Genomic DNA, 18,576 nt, shown 5'->3' on the forward strand with positions numbered 1-18,576 from the left:
ATACTTATATATTGACAATATTTTATTATTTTTTTTTTTTTTTTTAATTGATCATGAAGCCAACTATGGCCATAAACTGTTTGTTTTTGTTTGTAGGGTAGAAATTATAGGTTTGTAAACACGTGTGTTTTTTGGTTTTAGCAAATTTTTTAGTGAGCACCCGTAGGTATCTGCAATGCCCGGGTGGAGAATGGTGGCACTTCTCTCTGGACACCTTGACTTGTCCGAAGAAAAATGCTACCCGCGGCCGGGTTCGACCAATATTGATAATATTATAATAATATAACATTATTACATTTATAATATGAAGTTCCTAATTTTTGAGCGTACCGTGAAAAACATTTTTGTAATAACTAATACTCTATAGTAAAATATATATGTTGGTCTACTGACAATTTTTTTAGCCAACCTACAGCAGTTAGCATACATTTCTTCAAAAAGTTGAAATGACACTCCAGAATTAAACATATAATTTACAAATTATTTAATTTTGTTTTCATGTTTCCTTGTATTGCGCTAATATTAAGAACAGCATCTAATAAAATTTTAAAAAATGCCTGATTGGGGAGGGGTGGATCTGACACCCACATCCCCCCTTGTATACACCCATGTATACCAGTGCTGTAGCCAGAAATTTTTTGTGGGGGCACTTAATTTTTTTCTCAAGTTTTTTAGAACTAATGTTAATTTATGATACCATTGTTCATAAAAAAAATTGCGGGGCACTCTACCCCAGTGCCCCATTTCCTTGCCAGGCTACAGCACTAGATTATACCTATAATAAAATTGTAAGCAACTCGTAACTCGTAAGTCATATTATTCCGACGCCTAAGAGAAAACCATACGAATCCAGTTATCAGTTTTGTTTTTTTTTTGGCCAAGGGGAATAATTTACCAACATTTGTTTACATACTCTGTTTCTCAGTAGTTAGTACCTACCTTAAGTAGCTTTAAAGCTGAGTATGATATTACTCACTCTTTCAACCATATTATTTTTTTAATATATATTATATAAGTATACATTATACATACATGATAATACTACGCATATGAAAACATGCGATGCTTACATAGCTACATAATGAACTTAGATAGTACTAAAATTACTAGTTTACTAGGTTCAAGGTTATAATTATGGAATTAATATTTAAGAACTTTACTAAACTAATTCCTATACATCAAATAATATCAACTTTTCGTAAAAAAAAGTAAACCAAAATACAATATTTTTGAATACTAATATAAGCAATATAATCCTGGTTGAGATATATTTTTAAATTTATTAACATTACCATAAACTGGTATTCATAATATAAATTATTATGATAAATTTTATAAGACACTTCTGCTTATTTGCAAAGCGGTCTATGACCAAAATATTTATTAAATTACCTATTTAAAATAAAAAATATTCAATAACACTGTCAGGACATTTTTTGACAGCAGAGCAATGATAAAGAAACTTTATTGCCTTTACTTAATACAGTAATATCTATACTAATTATTGTATATAAAGAAACCAGGAAACATTAATATAATATATAAATATTGTTGTACGATAAATTATATGTTAAGGTTAAAGATAAACGCGTGTGCCATGGAAATGTGAATATCTGTTAACATCATGTAGGTGTACAGGGTAAAACAATACTGGGACAAAAATAAAACGGTACTTCAGTACCCTACGGTTTTTTATGGATGAGACAATGTCCCTTTTTTTGTCCTGGCCCCTGGGTTCTCCCCACTGCTACTGATGGGTCAAATGTCAAGGGTGCTGCTAACCATATTAATATTCCTGTAGTGTTGACGGCATAGATTATAACTACCTGTCGGTTTGTCACAGGCTTCTATGATATAAAATATTACACAAGATAAAGAACTCATGTCATCAAATGAATCTATTATATTATAGAATATAGTTGTATGTAAATAATAACAATATCTTTGGTATTTTGGTATGTTGCCTGAATAATAGTGTGCAATTTTATACCTGGAAATTATTCCAACCGAAAACATGGCAGACGAGCTTGAAATATTTTGTATTCGTTTTATTAACTATTATCAAACATTTTTGTTGTTGGTAAATAAATGTATTATTATTTATTTATTATTCAGAATTTCTAATCTACTACAGTATAGAAATGTCAAATATGTGTACTGTGTGCAGATGCCAGTTTAGCATCGAAATGTTATTTGTTGGTGTCAAGGCTTTTTTTCTAGGGCTGTGCAGGATAATTTTTGAAGGATTATAACACTTCATTGACTGATTCTTTTGCTGAGTTGGAAATGCCGTTATAAACATCAAGGGTGGTGGGTGGGTAACCTTAAATACATTTTTGCTCCTCACCAAAATGAGTTCAACACGCTTACACGCCACTGATTACAATGTTACGCTGATACACTTGTCACTTGTAAACAGTATTTTTTCAGATTAGTAGATTACCTATTACCCTATGTCCCTATTACTTGTTCACCCTTAATACTTAATATTTACGTCTGTAGGTTAATCTATTATTCATCCATCAATAGTGAATATATTACTATTATACAGCGATTGATAATATCAACTATCAAGCAGTGATGAGGTAGGTAGCGGAGAAAAATATTATGAAAAACATATACAAGCGTGAGACGCCTCAAACATGGACGTCCTTGGTAATATAATATAATATGTATTGGGAAATAAAAAAAAGTATTTTAGTCTAATTAAATATGTAATTATCTATCTCAAAGAATTAAGTTTAATGATCCCCCCCTCCTAAAAAATAATTAATAATAGGTAGGTACTACAATAAAACTCTGTTAATTTTGTATTTTATACCTACTGGCTACCTAAATCATAATTTAAAAATATCAGAAAAGTTAAGTTGTACTTATTTATAATAATATATAAACGTACAAATTTTGATACGTATGTATAACTCTATTATTTTAAATGACTCTTTGTCAGTAAAACATAATTAAATATGAACATAATAATTATTATTTATTATGTATAATATTGATATTATGATTTATGAACAGTATATTTGATGTTTAAATGTTTATTGTACATTTGTAGTTTGAACGTAATATTTATGAAAAAGTGAATATAAGATTTAAAAAATTGCTATTACCTATTGATAGATTTTATTATTTTTATTTATTCTTCAAGAATAGATAACTGACAATATTCGTGTCGAGGCCCCTTATGAAATAATTTCGTTAATCTGACCCTGTGGGTATATTAATAAATAATAATATATTATATTATTGCATCATAAGTACACTACTCATAATCCAAAACCCATAAATCCAGAGGCTGGTAAAATAAAATTAAAAACAAAAATCGTATACGGCGGCGCTGTCTAACGGTTAAGGTCGGCAACATTCATAGTCAGTTCTCTGTAGGTATTCGAAATAATGGAGCATAGATTTACCGAGAGATATTGTCGTCACCACTCACCAGCCCGGGCTATTAAACTATAGTATTCTGATTTCTAGTTGAGTGTTAAGTTAAGTTCAATTGAATTATTTTATTCTTACCCACTTTGAAAATTTAATGATTTCATATGAAAACTATTGATGAAGAATCACGCATATTTCATACACTTTTTTATAAGTAACTTCAAACTCATTGTAATCCCTTACTTCCCTCATAAAGTATCCTTACTCCAATCCCGTATTAAAGGGGGAGGGGTTCAGGGGAGCCATGCCCCCCGGGCCACGATAGTTAGAATTTATTTAGGGGCCTCAGATTTGTCCATTACTTTTTTCGTTATAGGCTATAACTATAAATCACCTAAAAAAAATCAATGATTATTTAGCGAGGAAAAAAGCTTGTAAATTATAATTTATAAATAAAATTATATGATACATTACCTATTCATTATTTATTGTTATGCGTACCTAATACCTATATATATTTATAATAACAGGTACCCGTACCTATATTAAATAATATATTATAGGTACATTATTATTTTTTTTTTCGTATAGGGGCCTCATTTAAAACTTTGGCCCCTGGGCCTCAAAATGCCTTAATTTAGGCTTGCCTTACTCTATCAGGGTATCCTCGACGCAGACTAAAAAGGAAGTGGTTTCGTGACCTACATAGGCGTAAATTGACTAAATATTTTGGGGGGACTCAAGCCCCCTTCCATAGGCCATATTGCTTAGTACTACAGAATATAAAAATTAGTACTATAGTAATTAGTACTAATTATAATTACTAGATTATCTACTGGGGGGACTTGAGTCACTTGACCGACATTTGGGGGGACTAAGTCCCCCCTATTTTCGCCAATGGCAACCTGTTCTTTTTCTTATATAAAAGTAGTAAAATTGTCGGCCTTTAAACCATACAGACATAGCTGGCCATCATTCCCTATCCAGTAGGTACCTATCCATCGCTACGACTCGCCAATCTGAGTTCGGTTTGGCCCGCTCCGCATCTTTTGTACCAGCTCGGCAGCTCTTCACACCTTAACCTTGGACGCTCTATTGGTCTTTTACTTTCTGGGATTCCAGATTCCACATTGCATCAAATGTAATTGTGTATATGTATAGAAAGTGATCCTTATTTTCAACACGTGTAGCCAGCCCTGCAAAAGAGCGTTTTCTGTTTTATATCATCAGAATATCAGATCATCTACTTTATTGGATTTTTGATACAGTTCATAAATCTCAGCATTATTTTTGACTCTCCGTGCTTCTGAGCTTGCGAAGGCCAAAAGTCGAGATTTTCTCGAATTCTCGACTGGCTCTAGGAATGCACTATATGTACCTACGTGTATTCTGTATTAAATATGCTGCACTGAAGTAAAATCCCGAGACCGTCTGTGTATATAACATAACAATACTCTAGGCTAGATTATAGAATTTAAAGTCTAAACCCTTGAAGGAGCCACCATGATTTTAAATATTAATAAAATGTTTAACTTAGAGAAAATAATCAATAACTCATAAAAAAAAAATAACAGTTCTCGCACACCTAAATACTTATAAAACAACTGTTTTATATTGTCTAAGCGCACACCACGTCATTACAAAACACTATAATATATCTACGATACTTGTCAATAGTCGCTCGTCGCTGAACATTACCATTAAGTACAATATAATTGTGCATTTGGTAATGTAACGCTACATTTCTTGATGGAAATACAGTATGCTACATGACATGTATATATTTGTCATGGTACCATGACATACGCGTATGCTACATTGATAATTTGATAATTTTGAATAAGCTCAAGACAAAATGTAGGAAATGTTTGGGGGGCTATGGACATTTTTGGGAGGGCTTAGTCCCTAAAGCCCCCCTTATTTGCGCCTATGTATGCATACGTATGCTACATGAAATCGGTAAAAATCGCTTTATTTCAGAACACCTTCATTTATTCGTTGGTGATAACGGGCCTTAATGCCTTCTCAGGGATTTTAAGCGCATATCCATTAGGCCATTAGACAATCGGGTTTTAGTTGATTAAGACTACGATGTCCCGATGCATCAACGCATTCGATGCGCTGAATTTCAGAACCTTATAGATTGAAAATACAATGCATTTTTGTGTCTTTCATCACCTTTTAGGACAGTAAAAATGCTTAGATTTTCTTCAACAGTATCTTTTCTGATAGGGAGTGAATCTAGTTGGTAATTTTTTTTTTTTTTGGGGGGGGGGGGGTCAAAAGTAAAAATTTCCCAGTAGTTTTCAAAAGGGACGTGAAAAACAAGAAAAATTAAGGAAAAACGGGAATTTTTACGCAAAATCTGTTTTCGATAAAATTAATTTTGGTTTTTGGTGTAGGTAACTCTTAAAAAATGACCGTAGGTACATGCAATTTTGACTTAATGTTTATATTAGCATTCTCTATACACGATAACATTTTCCAAATATTTTGACTAATTTTCCATTTTTTTTTAGTTTTTTATATAAATATCAAAAAATTTTATTTCTAGGTTAAGAAAGCTTGGAAATTTAATAGAAGGCTCCTAGTATATTGTTTCAATGGTAGATGAAAAAAATTAAAAATTCATAGTCACAATTCTTATTCATAAGCATCAAAACTTCAAATATTGACAAAATACGTATAAATAACAAAAATTTGCAAATTATTTTGAGTCAGAAATTCATGAAAAATTGTCTTTTTAAATCTAAGATTTAAAAATGTACCTAATACAAGATTCATTATAAGTTTGTCAACCTTTTTCAAAAAAAAATGTCTACAAGCAAGTCAAATTAAATTTTTATTAGCGTTTGAAATTCATATTTTTACAACATTTGATATTCACTCGATTATATACTAGGTATAGATAAATATACCTATAATAGGTATGTCTAATACATAGACTGATATACCGTCTCCGCTCAGAATCGTTTTTCTTATACAGTGATATTATATCATTGAATTCAAATTTAATACCATCCATTATACAGTGATCCACTTGTAACCTACTGTACAGCTAAACGACATCCACTTGCCCACCTTTTTAGTTTTTAAGCATTTAAAGTTTAGATAAGTGGATTCGTTGACAACAAATTTTACTTAGCATTTACTAAATATGGTATTGTTTTTTTTTTTTAAAGTTTCAGATTTTTCGACCAAATACCAATGTTATTCAATGATAGTAGTATTTCCTTAACCCATTTGGAAGTATCCCCTCATATTGTCTAGAATAAATTTAAATTTAATTTAACACTGGAATAGTTAAAATAAATTTTCTTTTTGAAAAATGTAGGTTACATAGTACATACTAACATGGACTTCCAAAAAAAAATTGGTTTTGATCCAAGCTTTACTTAATTTTTTATAACAATTAATACCTAGTACCTTCAATGTTCATAATATTTAGGTAATCATAATTAAACGTGTAAATTATTTTATTTTCAATTCACTAGTTAGATAACAAAAGTTAGTGAATATGCTAAAAGTTTTTTCTATATTATATTAGTGGTAATAAAAATAATTATTAAAAGAGTATTTATTTGTTTGCACGATTATTATAACTAAAAAAAAAGCATTATAAAAAAAATATAGAAGATTTGGTATAACTGCTATTAGTTACATTAATATAATATAAATATTAGCAAATTAAAATTAGATTAATGAATATTCAACTTAAATTTCTAAATTTGAGTAAGTACTTAATGATTGTAAGTTAATACTACAATTTTGATATTGTCTATTAAAAAATGCACCTTAACATTTAGATATTATACAGTATATAAATTAAAACTTAATACTCTCAAAATAAAAAATATTTTTATTACAATATAAAATAAACTAACAACATAGTAACTAAATATAATTAATAATTATGTATTGCTAATATGTTTGCAAAGGAACACGGTAAATTATAACATTTTGAACACATCATATTTTGTTTTCCTATGATTTTGTTAATGGTGTATTGTTTTACAATGTTTAGCACAACAAAATGAGTGACATAGTAATTAAAAACTTGACAGTTAAAAATACAGACTAACAATTAATAACACTTTCCATACACCTCAACACTTAAAAAAAAATCATATATTTTCACTTTAAGAAAATATATTTTGCATTTTTACAATTAATTAATTTTAAATGCATTTATATATTATATCAGCATTTTAATGAGTGATTTAATTAGATTTATTATTAAAAATAATAAACCTAGCTATTTTTCTGTAATATTTAATTACATACAAGAATATCAAGTATGAATAATATAAACACATCATTCTTATGTTAAAACAAATAACCATCATATTGATTTTTAAAAATTAAACTACTTATAATTTTATTTTTAAGTAAGAATATATTTTTTTTAATTGATGATTATAAATTAAATATGTCATCAATACAAATTATACAATTAAACTTAATTGTAATTACATAAGAGTGATTTATGATTTAACTTGTTAATAAATATATGAAAGCATTTTTAATTTTTTTTTTATTAAAATATACATTAGGTTGTAGAGTACATTTTAATATTTTATTATAAAAAAATTAAATAAAATTTAATAAAAAAATACCCCTAGTACTTAAATAATTACAGAAAATAACTTTTGTAATGAATAATTGACGGTTATTTTCACTCGCTAATGTTTAAACATTGTGTATTGTGTATATACATTATATATTTACATATATTTGAAAGGTTATTTGGCTACATAAATTAAAAATGGAAAATAATAAATTTGAGGGTAAATAAAATAATAACAAACAGAGAAATGTTAGGGAATACAAGATAAATAGGAGACAATATATACATCTTTGAATGAAAGCAAAAACAATATTATTAGCTTGTAATAGTTAAGTAACAATTGAGCTAAATATATAAATTGTAAAATAATTAATTTCAATGCAATGGGGGGGTTTCGGATTTTTCACTAGAGTCTGATTCCGTTTCACTGTCATCGTTCATGTCATTTAAATCCACTTCTGCACCAGAAAACATATACCTTCTCTTTTTCAACATGTAGTATTTATTAGCTAAAAAAAAAATTTAATTTAGGGAATGTATAGGAAAAAAGTAAAAATTAATTAAATATATTACATGGTAAATATGCAGCTAGACTAGATTTTTGAGGATCATCTGGATCAATACCGCTATCTCTTGTAGAGTCTGTGGATAAATTTCGTTGTTCACCTGAAGTACCTGGAGTAAATCTATCATCACCAAGTGGTGGTGACATACTATTGGCACTATCTCTTGTAGAATCGGTAGACATTTCACCTTCCACAGTTTCAATTGTAGCTTCATTAGACCTGTTTATACAAAATATTTGTTAATATACAAAATCATTTCAATGCATGAAAATGTAAAAATATTACCTTGGCGACGACGTAGGTGTATTCAAAGTTTTAGCTTCGGTCAATTCCTCTTTGCACCAGCATAGCTCAGTCCAATCTGAACCTAGCCTATTTTATAAATATTTGTAGAATTAGATAAAAAAATAATGTTTAGGTAGTTTACATTTATTAAATACTTACATGCGACAAAGGTGATCCACAATAACATCACTGTCACCAAGAAGTTCAACATCAAAATTCATATGTGGAAGTCTTTCGCGATTTATTAATATTTGTGGAACATGTTTGTCTAACATATCTAAAAAAAAATGATACTTTTTAATTAGTTTGCTACAACTTAATAGTATTTAATTCATTATTTAACTTACTAGGTATACGAGCCACTGGTCGTACTTTCAATGATGATCCAATTACTATTAATAAATCACAGTTATTTTTGTCATCTTCAATTGCTTTATGGAAACTGTCTGGAAGTCCTTCTCCGAAAAATACAATATCTGGTTTCATAATACCTAAGAACATATTAAGTAAACAAGTATAGTTAACAGTTATGTTAAATAGTTTATATAATAAATAAAAATATATATAAATTACCAGTACTGTTGACACATATTGGACAACGTGGAATTCTTTGTTCAAATACATCAGGTCTTATAGTTTCTGCTGACACTTTGTGCCCGCATTGAGTACATGATGCAGTAGCAAAAGATCCTAATATTAAAAAATAATTAATATACTATTTTACAGAATACTATAGTTATATATATAAATTATCATACCATGACATTCAATAACATTATTAATACCAACAACTTGTTCCAATGTATCTATATTCTGAGTGTAATTACGTAAGAGTCGTCCTTTCTTTTCTAAGACTTTAATAAATCTATAATAAAAAATATTGTTTGTAATAATGTAGGCACTATAAATAAATAAAATCACATACTGGTGGGATGGCGATGGCTTAAATTGTCCTGGATAGATTTCTCTGGCAAATTTAAAAAATGGCCTAGGATCTTTACTGAAATAATCAATGCAGAACATAGATTGGGGATCAGGTAAGTCGGGAAATTCTGTTGCTAGCCTAGCATAAACTCCGTTATGACTTCGAAAATCTGGTATTCCACAAGAAACAGAGACCTAGAAAAATATATATTATAATAACTTAATGATAATTGTAAATTCTAATAGTTAAAAAAATTACTTACACCTGCTCCAGTAAGAACCATAATGCGATTGCTTGTTTTCAATAACCTAACAACATCATCAAGTGAACTAACACTACGAAGACGATTTCGTATTGGAGAGTCATCTGTCATGCTCATGATTATCTGTTAGATAATACATTTTTTTTTAAATTTAAAATATTAATCTAAAATTAAAAGTTACTTACTCTCCATAATGTTATATCTTCTAACTGAGATGGAACAGAAGCTCCAAACACTTGATGCAACAAACGTCTTGGATTTATACCACCCATAATTTGTCGCTGAACCCAATCCATTGAACCTACATTCAAATTAATGTTATAATTTTAATTCAAATACAACTTTAAAAATGCAACATTTTTATTACCAGGTACTCCCTTTTCAGAATCTGCGTTTTCAGAATGTGTGCTGGAGTCTGAACTGGATGTGGATGATGAATCATCGTCCTCAGGTTCTTCTTTAGTGTCCGAACTTTCGTCAAATATACTTTATGGAACATATGATAATGTAAAGAACATCAACATTTTTTTATAATTAAAAAAGTATATATATTTACCTAGAGTCTTCTGGAGATTCTGGTAAACTTGAAGACATTGTTAATGGAGGGGTTGGTGAATTTGGTTGCAAATAATTTGGCGATAGAGTATCTAAAGACTTGTATGATTGCTGGTATAAATTATTGGCTAAAATCATAAATTAATATTCATTTATAATATAATTTATGTGTTGTATAGGTACTAATAGGTATGTAATATATTACTATTTTTATTTTTATAAGTCGAATTGGTTTTGAATAACATAATAATTATGAAAACTAATGACCAATTTTTTTTTATTTTTTTTTCATTTAAAAATTAAATGAGCACTTGTTATAATAGAATAAATAATATAAAATTATGTCCATAGTGGATAATGTATCCATAAAGATAAATTTATTATAACTAAACTAGAATATTTAAGGGGAGGAAGCGACACTATTTGAAGTGGTGTTTAAATATTATCAAGAGAAACACGATTGTTAAATAATTAATTATAGTAATGAAAACAAAACATAAAACATAATTAATACATTTAGTAAGAAATTATTAAATAAATAATTTTTTCTTTGTGTGGTTAATGAATGAACAAATGGATTGTTAAAAATGATTCATTGAGTATCATTCGATTATTAAGCGTCATTAAATACCAATTAGTATTTAATCTTCAAGACACATAAATCCGATTTAATTAACTCGGGACATTAAAACCGAGATTTTCAAAGTTAGGCGAAAATATTATATTAATTATTACTTGATCGATACTACAATAACGAAACTTATGCAATATATGAAAATTTTAATAATTGAACCATTGATCAAGTTTCACAGACTACGGCGCAGAATGTGGTTAAAGAGTTTACCCGGCAGTTATCACTCGGCATGAGCAAGTCGATTATCGCCTATCGGCAACGGCCATAAATAGATAATAATATTACGCCGCGGAGAACTTGGAAAAGCCGCGAAATGACGTAGGTGCCGTGGAAAAGAAAGCGAAGGAACGATGACGTCAGTGCGGCAGGTGGGCGGGTGAGAGGGGGGCACGCCCCGGCGAAAACGCACGTCGAGTACACGCAAACGGGAAAAAAATCCGCCATGTTTGCAGGACGACGGGCCGCCGAAGCGTCGGCCCTTAGCGTTTTTCCGTGACACTTACCGTAACATTCGCCGGACGGGAACCCGGTGAATCGCTGTCCAAAAGCTTCAAAATGCGAAGTTCGGGCAATCTCATCGGCGAACGAGTACCGCATGCGTTTCGCAGGTGCCGCGGACAGATCCGTGTCGAAGTCACCGTTGTCTTCGGACGCCATTGCACGCGTATGTGTGCGTGCTGTTTGAGGGCGCGGCGGATAGTGGATACGTCGACGCGGTGATGACGACGACAACGACGGACGATGGCCCACCCACCACCTAGCAGCGCTACGGCAGCAGCTGCTGTAGTGACGTCGGCCAATGGCAAAGGACGACTGACACACAGTGCGTCCACCAGCCCAGTCACCAGTTCCCTTTCGCCGCGCTTTTTTCAAAACAATATGTATTTTAATATATTTGTATGGTATATGCATAGACTCATAGACTCTATACTGCTACAAGATAATGAGTATATGAACGATCCAAAATATAATGTTTGTAAACTCTTTGAGTCTCAGATTATTATAATTTAATGTTTATAAAGATTTAAAAGAATCATGCACCTGTGTACATTATAGATTATAGTAATGCTGTAGCTGTGACCTGTGAGTTATAATTATAGTCAAGGTAATAATAAAATAAAATGTTAATCCGGGAAAGTTGACTACTTTTAAAAATCAAAAAGGTTTACCACCGCCAGTTTAAATAAGAATTACCATTGGCATGAGGTTGGGGAGACGTTGCAATAAAATATCACGCACATAGGTGCAAATAGGGAGGCTTTAAGGGGCTAAGCCCTCCCAAAAATGTCCATAGCCCCCCAAACATTTCCTACATTTTGTTTTAAGCTTATTCGTTATTATCAAAATAAGGCTTTAGCCCCCCCCCCCCCAACGCTATTTGCGCCCATGATCACGCATAATGGCGATACCTATTATTATAATTTTTTAATTTTATAATTAGATATTATCATAACAGGTATAAACAAATTATAAATTAAAAACTATCCATGATTTGGATTTATATCAGTGGTCAATGACGTAGCGTCGATTATTACAGGGTTAATAACGATACTTAAAAATAAAATACAACGGCAAAATATGCCTCTGCAAAGTCTCAATTACTACGTTTATATGGAATCCCGGAAAAAAAGAACAATTTACAATTTTTAAAATTTTTAAAATTTGTTTGGTTGGGTTGAAAAACGTCATAAACTACACTTTTTTTCGTATATAACACGCATTTTAAAATAAAAAAATACTTAGAATTGAATATTGCTCGGAACAAAAATTGAAAATATCGCCCGATTTGCTAACTGTATGTAAAACCACCTTGGGCAGGCCTCGGAATTAAACAAAGTTGTTAAGAAGCACATAACCTGCTAGCGTTGCCACTCGCTCAGTGCGCTGCGCTCGGACAAAAAAATCGAAAAAACACCAAACACGGTTCCTCCGCGCAGTATAGTGTTGCGCACATGCGTATAAACGTAAAATAGCAAACTTTGGATGGCTTAAACTTCCAAAATAATGGTTCCCGCAAAAAATATCGAACAATTTTGAAATCAGCGTTGAAAAAAAATTAATATTATTCAATTCTCAGTATTTTTTTTTTTAAACGCGCGTAACGAAAATAATGTTGTACCTAATTGAAGTTTTTATCAAAACAAAGTTTGTCTGGGTTTTTTTTACATTTTGTTTACATACAAAAAAAATTTAAAAAATCGATAGGTTGCTAAACCAGAATTATGCCAAAAAATCATACCAAGAAAGTCAATTATTTATTTACTCATACCTTATTTTTTAATATTTTTATTATAATTTTCAAATAATCATCCCACGGTACAAAAATACGCCTGGAAGTTGGATTTGATGAAATGAAGTTTGCTCAAGATGTTATAGGTGGATATGAACAAAAAAAGAACATACCTATTATTTATGAAAAAATGCAAATTAGACTTTTAACATTATGTGAAGGTTATAAAAATGGTAAAAGGGATATTGAAAATTTCTTAACTGCTGTAGCACACACGATAGGATATCATTAATACTTAATTTTGTTAAATAATAATAATTTGATATCAATAACTTTTTTTTGTGATAATCAAATTATATAATTTATTAAAAATTGTTCATTTTTTCTTGTTCTTTTTTACCGATAACTGTTTATATGATGGCGTTAAAGTGGTTTAAGACTAAACCGTTTTAAAAGTTAGAACGCTCGCGCTATGTAGATTAAGAATTTAAAACCGTTTTATTTGCTTAAACCGGTTTATCAGATGTACATATTTATATAAACGTTATATAAACGTATTAAAGTCATAGAGCAACGATAACGACCACCGGACGATTGTAAACTCAGCCCCGATTTTGTTTAAGTAAAAAATAATTAATACGTAAAATCTGCTCGAATAAAAAAACCGGGGCATTTGAGTTGTGTCCAGGCCAGGTATAATGTCCGTAACTTTCTACTTTAGATTACATAATTTTGAATATAAATTAATTTTTTTGGTGGCTTGGACTATATTGGGTGCCCGAACAATTTTTGTATTTTTATTGTTAACCATGCGGAGTATGTCTAGAGAATTCGCCACTGCAAGTAAAGTATAGTAACTACCCAACATTACAGATAATTCTTTTAGTTTCTTTGCATTAACAATATAAATTATGATAGAGGTAGGTACCTAGCTAATAAAAATTTAATATGGGTACAAGAATTTATATGTCGTACACATTTTTTTAAACTATATTTTATTTTTATTTATATTATAAGTTATAACATTAGGTATGTATGTACTCATAGACGCAAATAGACAAATTATTTTGGGGGGACTAAAGCCCCTTATAATATTTTCTAAAAATATACATGCTCAGTACTAATGACTGACTTTTTTAACTGGGGGGGACGAAATCCCCCCAAGCCCCCACCTATTTGCGCCAATGTATGTACCTAGGTATTTTTTTACAAAATTTTTTGATTTTTAACAATAAAATTTTTTTCTTGGTATTGTATATAAATTTGTTCTATGCCCATCATAATTTGTAAGATTCTAATAATTTATATTTTTAATGTGAAAAAAAAACTAAAACAACGATTTTAATCTTTGGACTTTGGTATAAATAGATCATTAACCAGTCCTATATCTGTTAAAATGGGAAGGAAAATGTTAGTTTATAGTCGGTATTTTATTACTACAAATTTCCGGGCCGTCTTGGTCCCCCCCTAACGACATGTTTACCAATCACCCCTGCACAACCTCGCCAAGTGGAATGACACAAATTTTACATTGTCTGATATTTATTTATATGCTGTATGTGGTTATTTAATTGATTAATCCCAGAAGCCAAGATCCGCCACACTGGTCACCTCGAAAATCATGTGCGCAGCCCGCAACTAATTTATTCTAAAACATAGGTAACGAAAAAAGATTTTGACAATAAATATGTATATATTATTATACTAAAAAAAATTACTTAAATTCAATAACACCGAATTATTTGTCCCAGTTCTAAGAAGGTTAACCCTTAGGCACTAAAAATTGTCTCCTGCTATTATAGTGCTATGACTCAGTGGCGAACCCATGGGGGTGGACCCCGGGTCCGGACCCCACCCTTGGCTTATGTCATAGTTTTATTTTTATTTTTAAAAGTTTCCGTGAAATGTTCATCAAAATTTATTGATTAGTTTGATAATAATCCGATAATAATTAATTGACATACATTGTAAATATAAATTTAAAAAAGCCAAAAGGTGGGCAAGTGGATGTCGCTATGCTGTACAGTAGGTTACAAGTGGGTCACTGTATAATGGATGGTATTAAATTTGAATTCAATGATTTAATATCATTGTATAAGAAAAACGATTCTGAGCGGAGACGGTATGTCAGTTTAGGTATAAGACATATTATTTACTTATATCTATGGTATTAAAAAAAATTGACCTATAATATACACAGGAATATCACAATATCCATTAGGTAGGTATTTATAACGCGTTATACATTAACAACCAGTGCCGGATTTAACCATTGTGCCGCCTTAAGCACAAAATAAATTGCCGCCTTTTAATATAAATATTTTTCTAGTGTAAAAAATGTTATTAAATCATACAATTATTGTTTTTTTCTATATCACTTAAAATTTTAATGATGAAAAATAAAAATATACAGCTGTTATAAAAATGCATACATATACATATTCATATAAAAAATTTAATTATAAAAAATATTATATAAAATATAATGATAAAAAACATGGTAGTAATAAATACTTAAATAGGTAGTTAATTATTATATTCAAAATTAAATAGTTAATGTCTAGTGAATAGTGTTAAAAAACGATAATCCTTCTTTCACGCATTCAGCTACACAAGTCCCAACCAAGCTTAGCGAGTGAGCAGCACATGGTATGTAATACGCGTAAGGATTTTCTTTTATTATATCCTTGCCTGTAAATCCGTGTAAATTCCCGACATATTGGCGGCGTTGTCTTACGACTGGCCCCTGCAGTTGTTTATGTCAATATCATGTTTAGTTAAAAAAGACAATACGACCGTTTCAAGTGTTTCAGACTTATGCCCAATATTTGGTAAAAAACACATAAAGCGTTCGACAGGAAAACCGTCATCTCTAACCAGGGGCGGACTGGCCCAGGGTGCTATACATCAAGTAGCACCCCGGGCCCCCGTTTGTATTTATGATCCGGGCCCCCGATTACCACAGTCGGTATACGGTATTATACAAAATAAAATTAAATAATATATTTCAACATCTCTACAAATAAACAACATGTTATTCTTAATTTTTTTTTTATATTTAATTATAAAACTAAGGGCTCTTTCCTAATTTAGGTAGGTTTGAAAAAAAATTAGGGGCCCCTAATTAATTTTGCACCCCGGGCCAAAAATAGCCAATCCGCCCCTGTCTCTAACGTAACGAATAACGTATGCTAACTGGTCTGTGTGGCTGATATCAGGAGTTGAGTCTATCACAAACGAAAAATATTTTCCACTTTTAATTTATTTTATAATTACATTAGTAACTTGTGTTGTTATTAATGTAATTATTTCATCACATGTTGTAGAAGAAAGGTAAGATGTATGACCACTGCCCGGGTTTCCATGTTGAACTATATGATTGCTTAGAAAAGGGTCAAATTCAGATATTAATTCTAAACATATCATAAAATTACCATTATTTTGACTTCCAAATTTTTCCACGGAACCTCTAAATGGAAGACCACGACTTCCCAGTTTTTTTATGATAGCAATAACCCGTTTCAACACATTTTTCCAATAATCTATTTCATTATTTATTTGAATACAGAGATCACTATCTATTCTCCCAATATTATTGCTCCTACGTAAAAATACTATTTGACAGTTAGTATGTTCCTTAGAGACTTCATGTTGTTTTACAATCTTAATAACGTTTCTCCAGTCCATTAAACCTTCTGTAGCAAGTTTAGTAGAACCTCCAAACAATCGACAGGGGATACAAAATAATGCATTTTTACTACGAGAATAAATTAAAAATTTTCTAAGCTGTTCTCCATTTAAAAGTTTCCGATAAAATACACTTTTTTTAAGTATCGCGTTTTATTCCCAAACTCTAATTTTGTTGATAATAAATCATAGTCAATATTTTGTTTTATTTCTTTTAGTAATAAGCGATCAATTGTCAAATCATTAATTACCCATTCTGCAGGATCCACGCTGATTAAATCGACTATTGGTACGTTATCTTTTTCAGTAGTATTATTTGAACAACTTTCTGAAGATATGACGTTTTGAATATAAGTGATGTCCGTAGTACTAGTACCCGAGTTTGAAAAACTAGCGAGCGTTTTCTGTGTAGATTCATAATTTTCAACTTCATTTAAAAAAGTGGTTGGTTTAAAAAAAGAATCTAATTTTGGGATTTTTTGCACTAAGTTATTTAATTGATTTTTTTTTTCTTCCGCGATTTTTTTATACTTATAGCCACTTAAACGTGATCGACCGTCACTCATTTTACTATAGTTTTATTAAAAATGTTACAAATAAAAATTTAAAAAATCAAATATTCATACAAATAAGAAAAGTGTGAACTTCGTCTCCACTAAAAAAAAATAACACTGAACAGTGAACACGTTCGTTACTTTAATACTATAGAACATGCCACACTATGAGCTCGTTCGCGAATCGCGATTGCATTGACTAATGATTGGGTTTTTGTGATCAGGTACAAGATCAACACATAATCGAATTCGTCGTATCCACTTGTTTACAACACGATAACGAAAAATTTACAAATAATGTAGCAATAGCAATGATATATAATAGAGCGATAAACTCTACGATTATGAAATTGAAAAACATAAAATATAAATATTACCACAATCCCGTTGATCTAAAAACATTTTATAATTAGTTGCATTTATTTTAGTTAAAATGTAATATTAAAAATTGTTTGCCGCCCTTGAGAAATTGCCGCCTTAAGCACTATAGCTTATAGTGTTTACTGGTAAATACGGCACTGTCAACAACAAACCGTGATACAATCATAGATATATAATAGTATACTTTAGAAGTTTCAAGTACCCACGAGTAATATTATACAATCACAAAACAACAAAATAACTAAAATATAGTTATTCTAGGTTTTTTAACATGTAATTTCGTCCAAATTCGAACTTAAAATGACTATAAAAATAAACTGTGCTTATGTATTTTTTAGATTTTTTGGTTTCAGAATTAACTACTTACGTGGAATCTTGTTTTAAATTTTCAATCCTTAGGTATAAAAGTTAAACATTTTATGAATTTTTAACTACAAAATAATTATTCAATTTTAAATTTGTTAAATTTTGTCAAAATTTAATCATTAAATGCTCATAAAAAAAATTGTTCATATGTATTTAGAATATATTTCAACTGCTCTT

The 18,576-nt window shown here is 30.3% G+C and overlaps 2 protein-coding genes across 2 annotated transcripts; both read right to left on the reverse strand.

Moving 5' to 3' along the window:
- Positions 1–7,906: 7,906 nt before the first annotated feature.
- LOC100167327 (NAD-dependent protein deacetylase sirtuin-1) lies at positions 7,907–17,368 on the reverse strand. The gene is made up of 14 exons (XM_001943001.4): positions 17,350–17,368; positions 11,685–12,044; positions 10,549–10,675; positions 10,360–10,478; positions 10,178–10,293; positions 9,993–10,115; positions 9,731–9,924; positions 9,564–9,670; positions 9,379–9,495; positions 9,153–9,296; positions 8,965–9,082; positions 8,806–8,892; positions 8,528–8,739; positions 7,907–8,463 (listed from the first exon to the last, which is right to left on the reverse strand). Exons 1-14 carry the CDS (start codon positions 17,351–17,353, stop codon positions 8,330–8,332), a joined length of 1,962 nt encoding a protein of 653 aa, XP_001943036.2. The 5' UTR covers positions 17,354–17,368; the 3' UTR covers positions 7,907–8,329.
- LOC115033753 (zinc finger MYM-type protein 1-like) lies at positions 16,515–17,354 on the reverse strand. Its single transcript, XM_029487441.1, has one exon. It carries the CDS (start codon positions 17,096–17,098, stop codon positions 16,673–16,675), a length of 426 nt encoding a protein of 141 aa, XP_029343301.1. The 5' UTR covers positions 17,099–17,354; the 3' UTR covers positions 16,515–16,672.
- Positions 17,369–18,576: the final 1,208 nt, after the last annotated feature.

The sequence above is a fragment of the Acyrthosiphon pisum genome, chromosome A1, assembly GCF_005508785.2.
Source record: "Acyrthosiphon pisum isolate AL4f chromosome A1, pea_aphid_22Mar2018_4r6ur, whole genome shotgun sequence".
Taxonomy (NCBI): Eukaryota; Metazoa; Arthropoda; class Insecta; order Hemiptera; family Aphididae; genus Acyrthosiphon; species Acyrthosiphon pisum.

Excerpts from the sequence above, each read along its gene's own strand:
- LOC115033753 (XM_029487441.1), bottom strand. The coding sequence starts at position 17,098 with ATGGACTGGAGAAACGTTATTAAGATTGTAAAACAACATGAAGTCTCT.
- LOC100167327 (XM_001943001.4), bottom strand. Across the intron at positions 9,297-9,378 it reads AATATGTGTCAACAGTACTG|GTATTATGAAACCAGATATT; the intron begins GTAATTTATATA and ends ATATGTTCTTAG. Across the intron at positions 8,893-8,964 it reads GTGGATCACCTTTGTCGCAT|GCTAGGTTCAGATTGGACTG; the intron begins GTAAGTATTTAA and ends TTTATAAAATAG.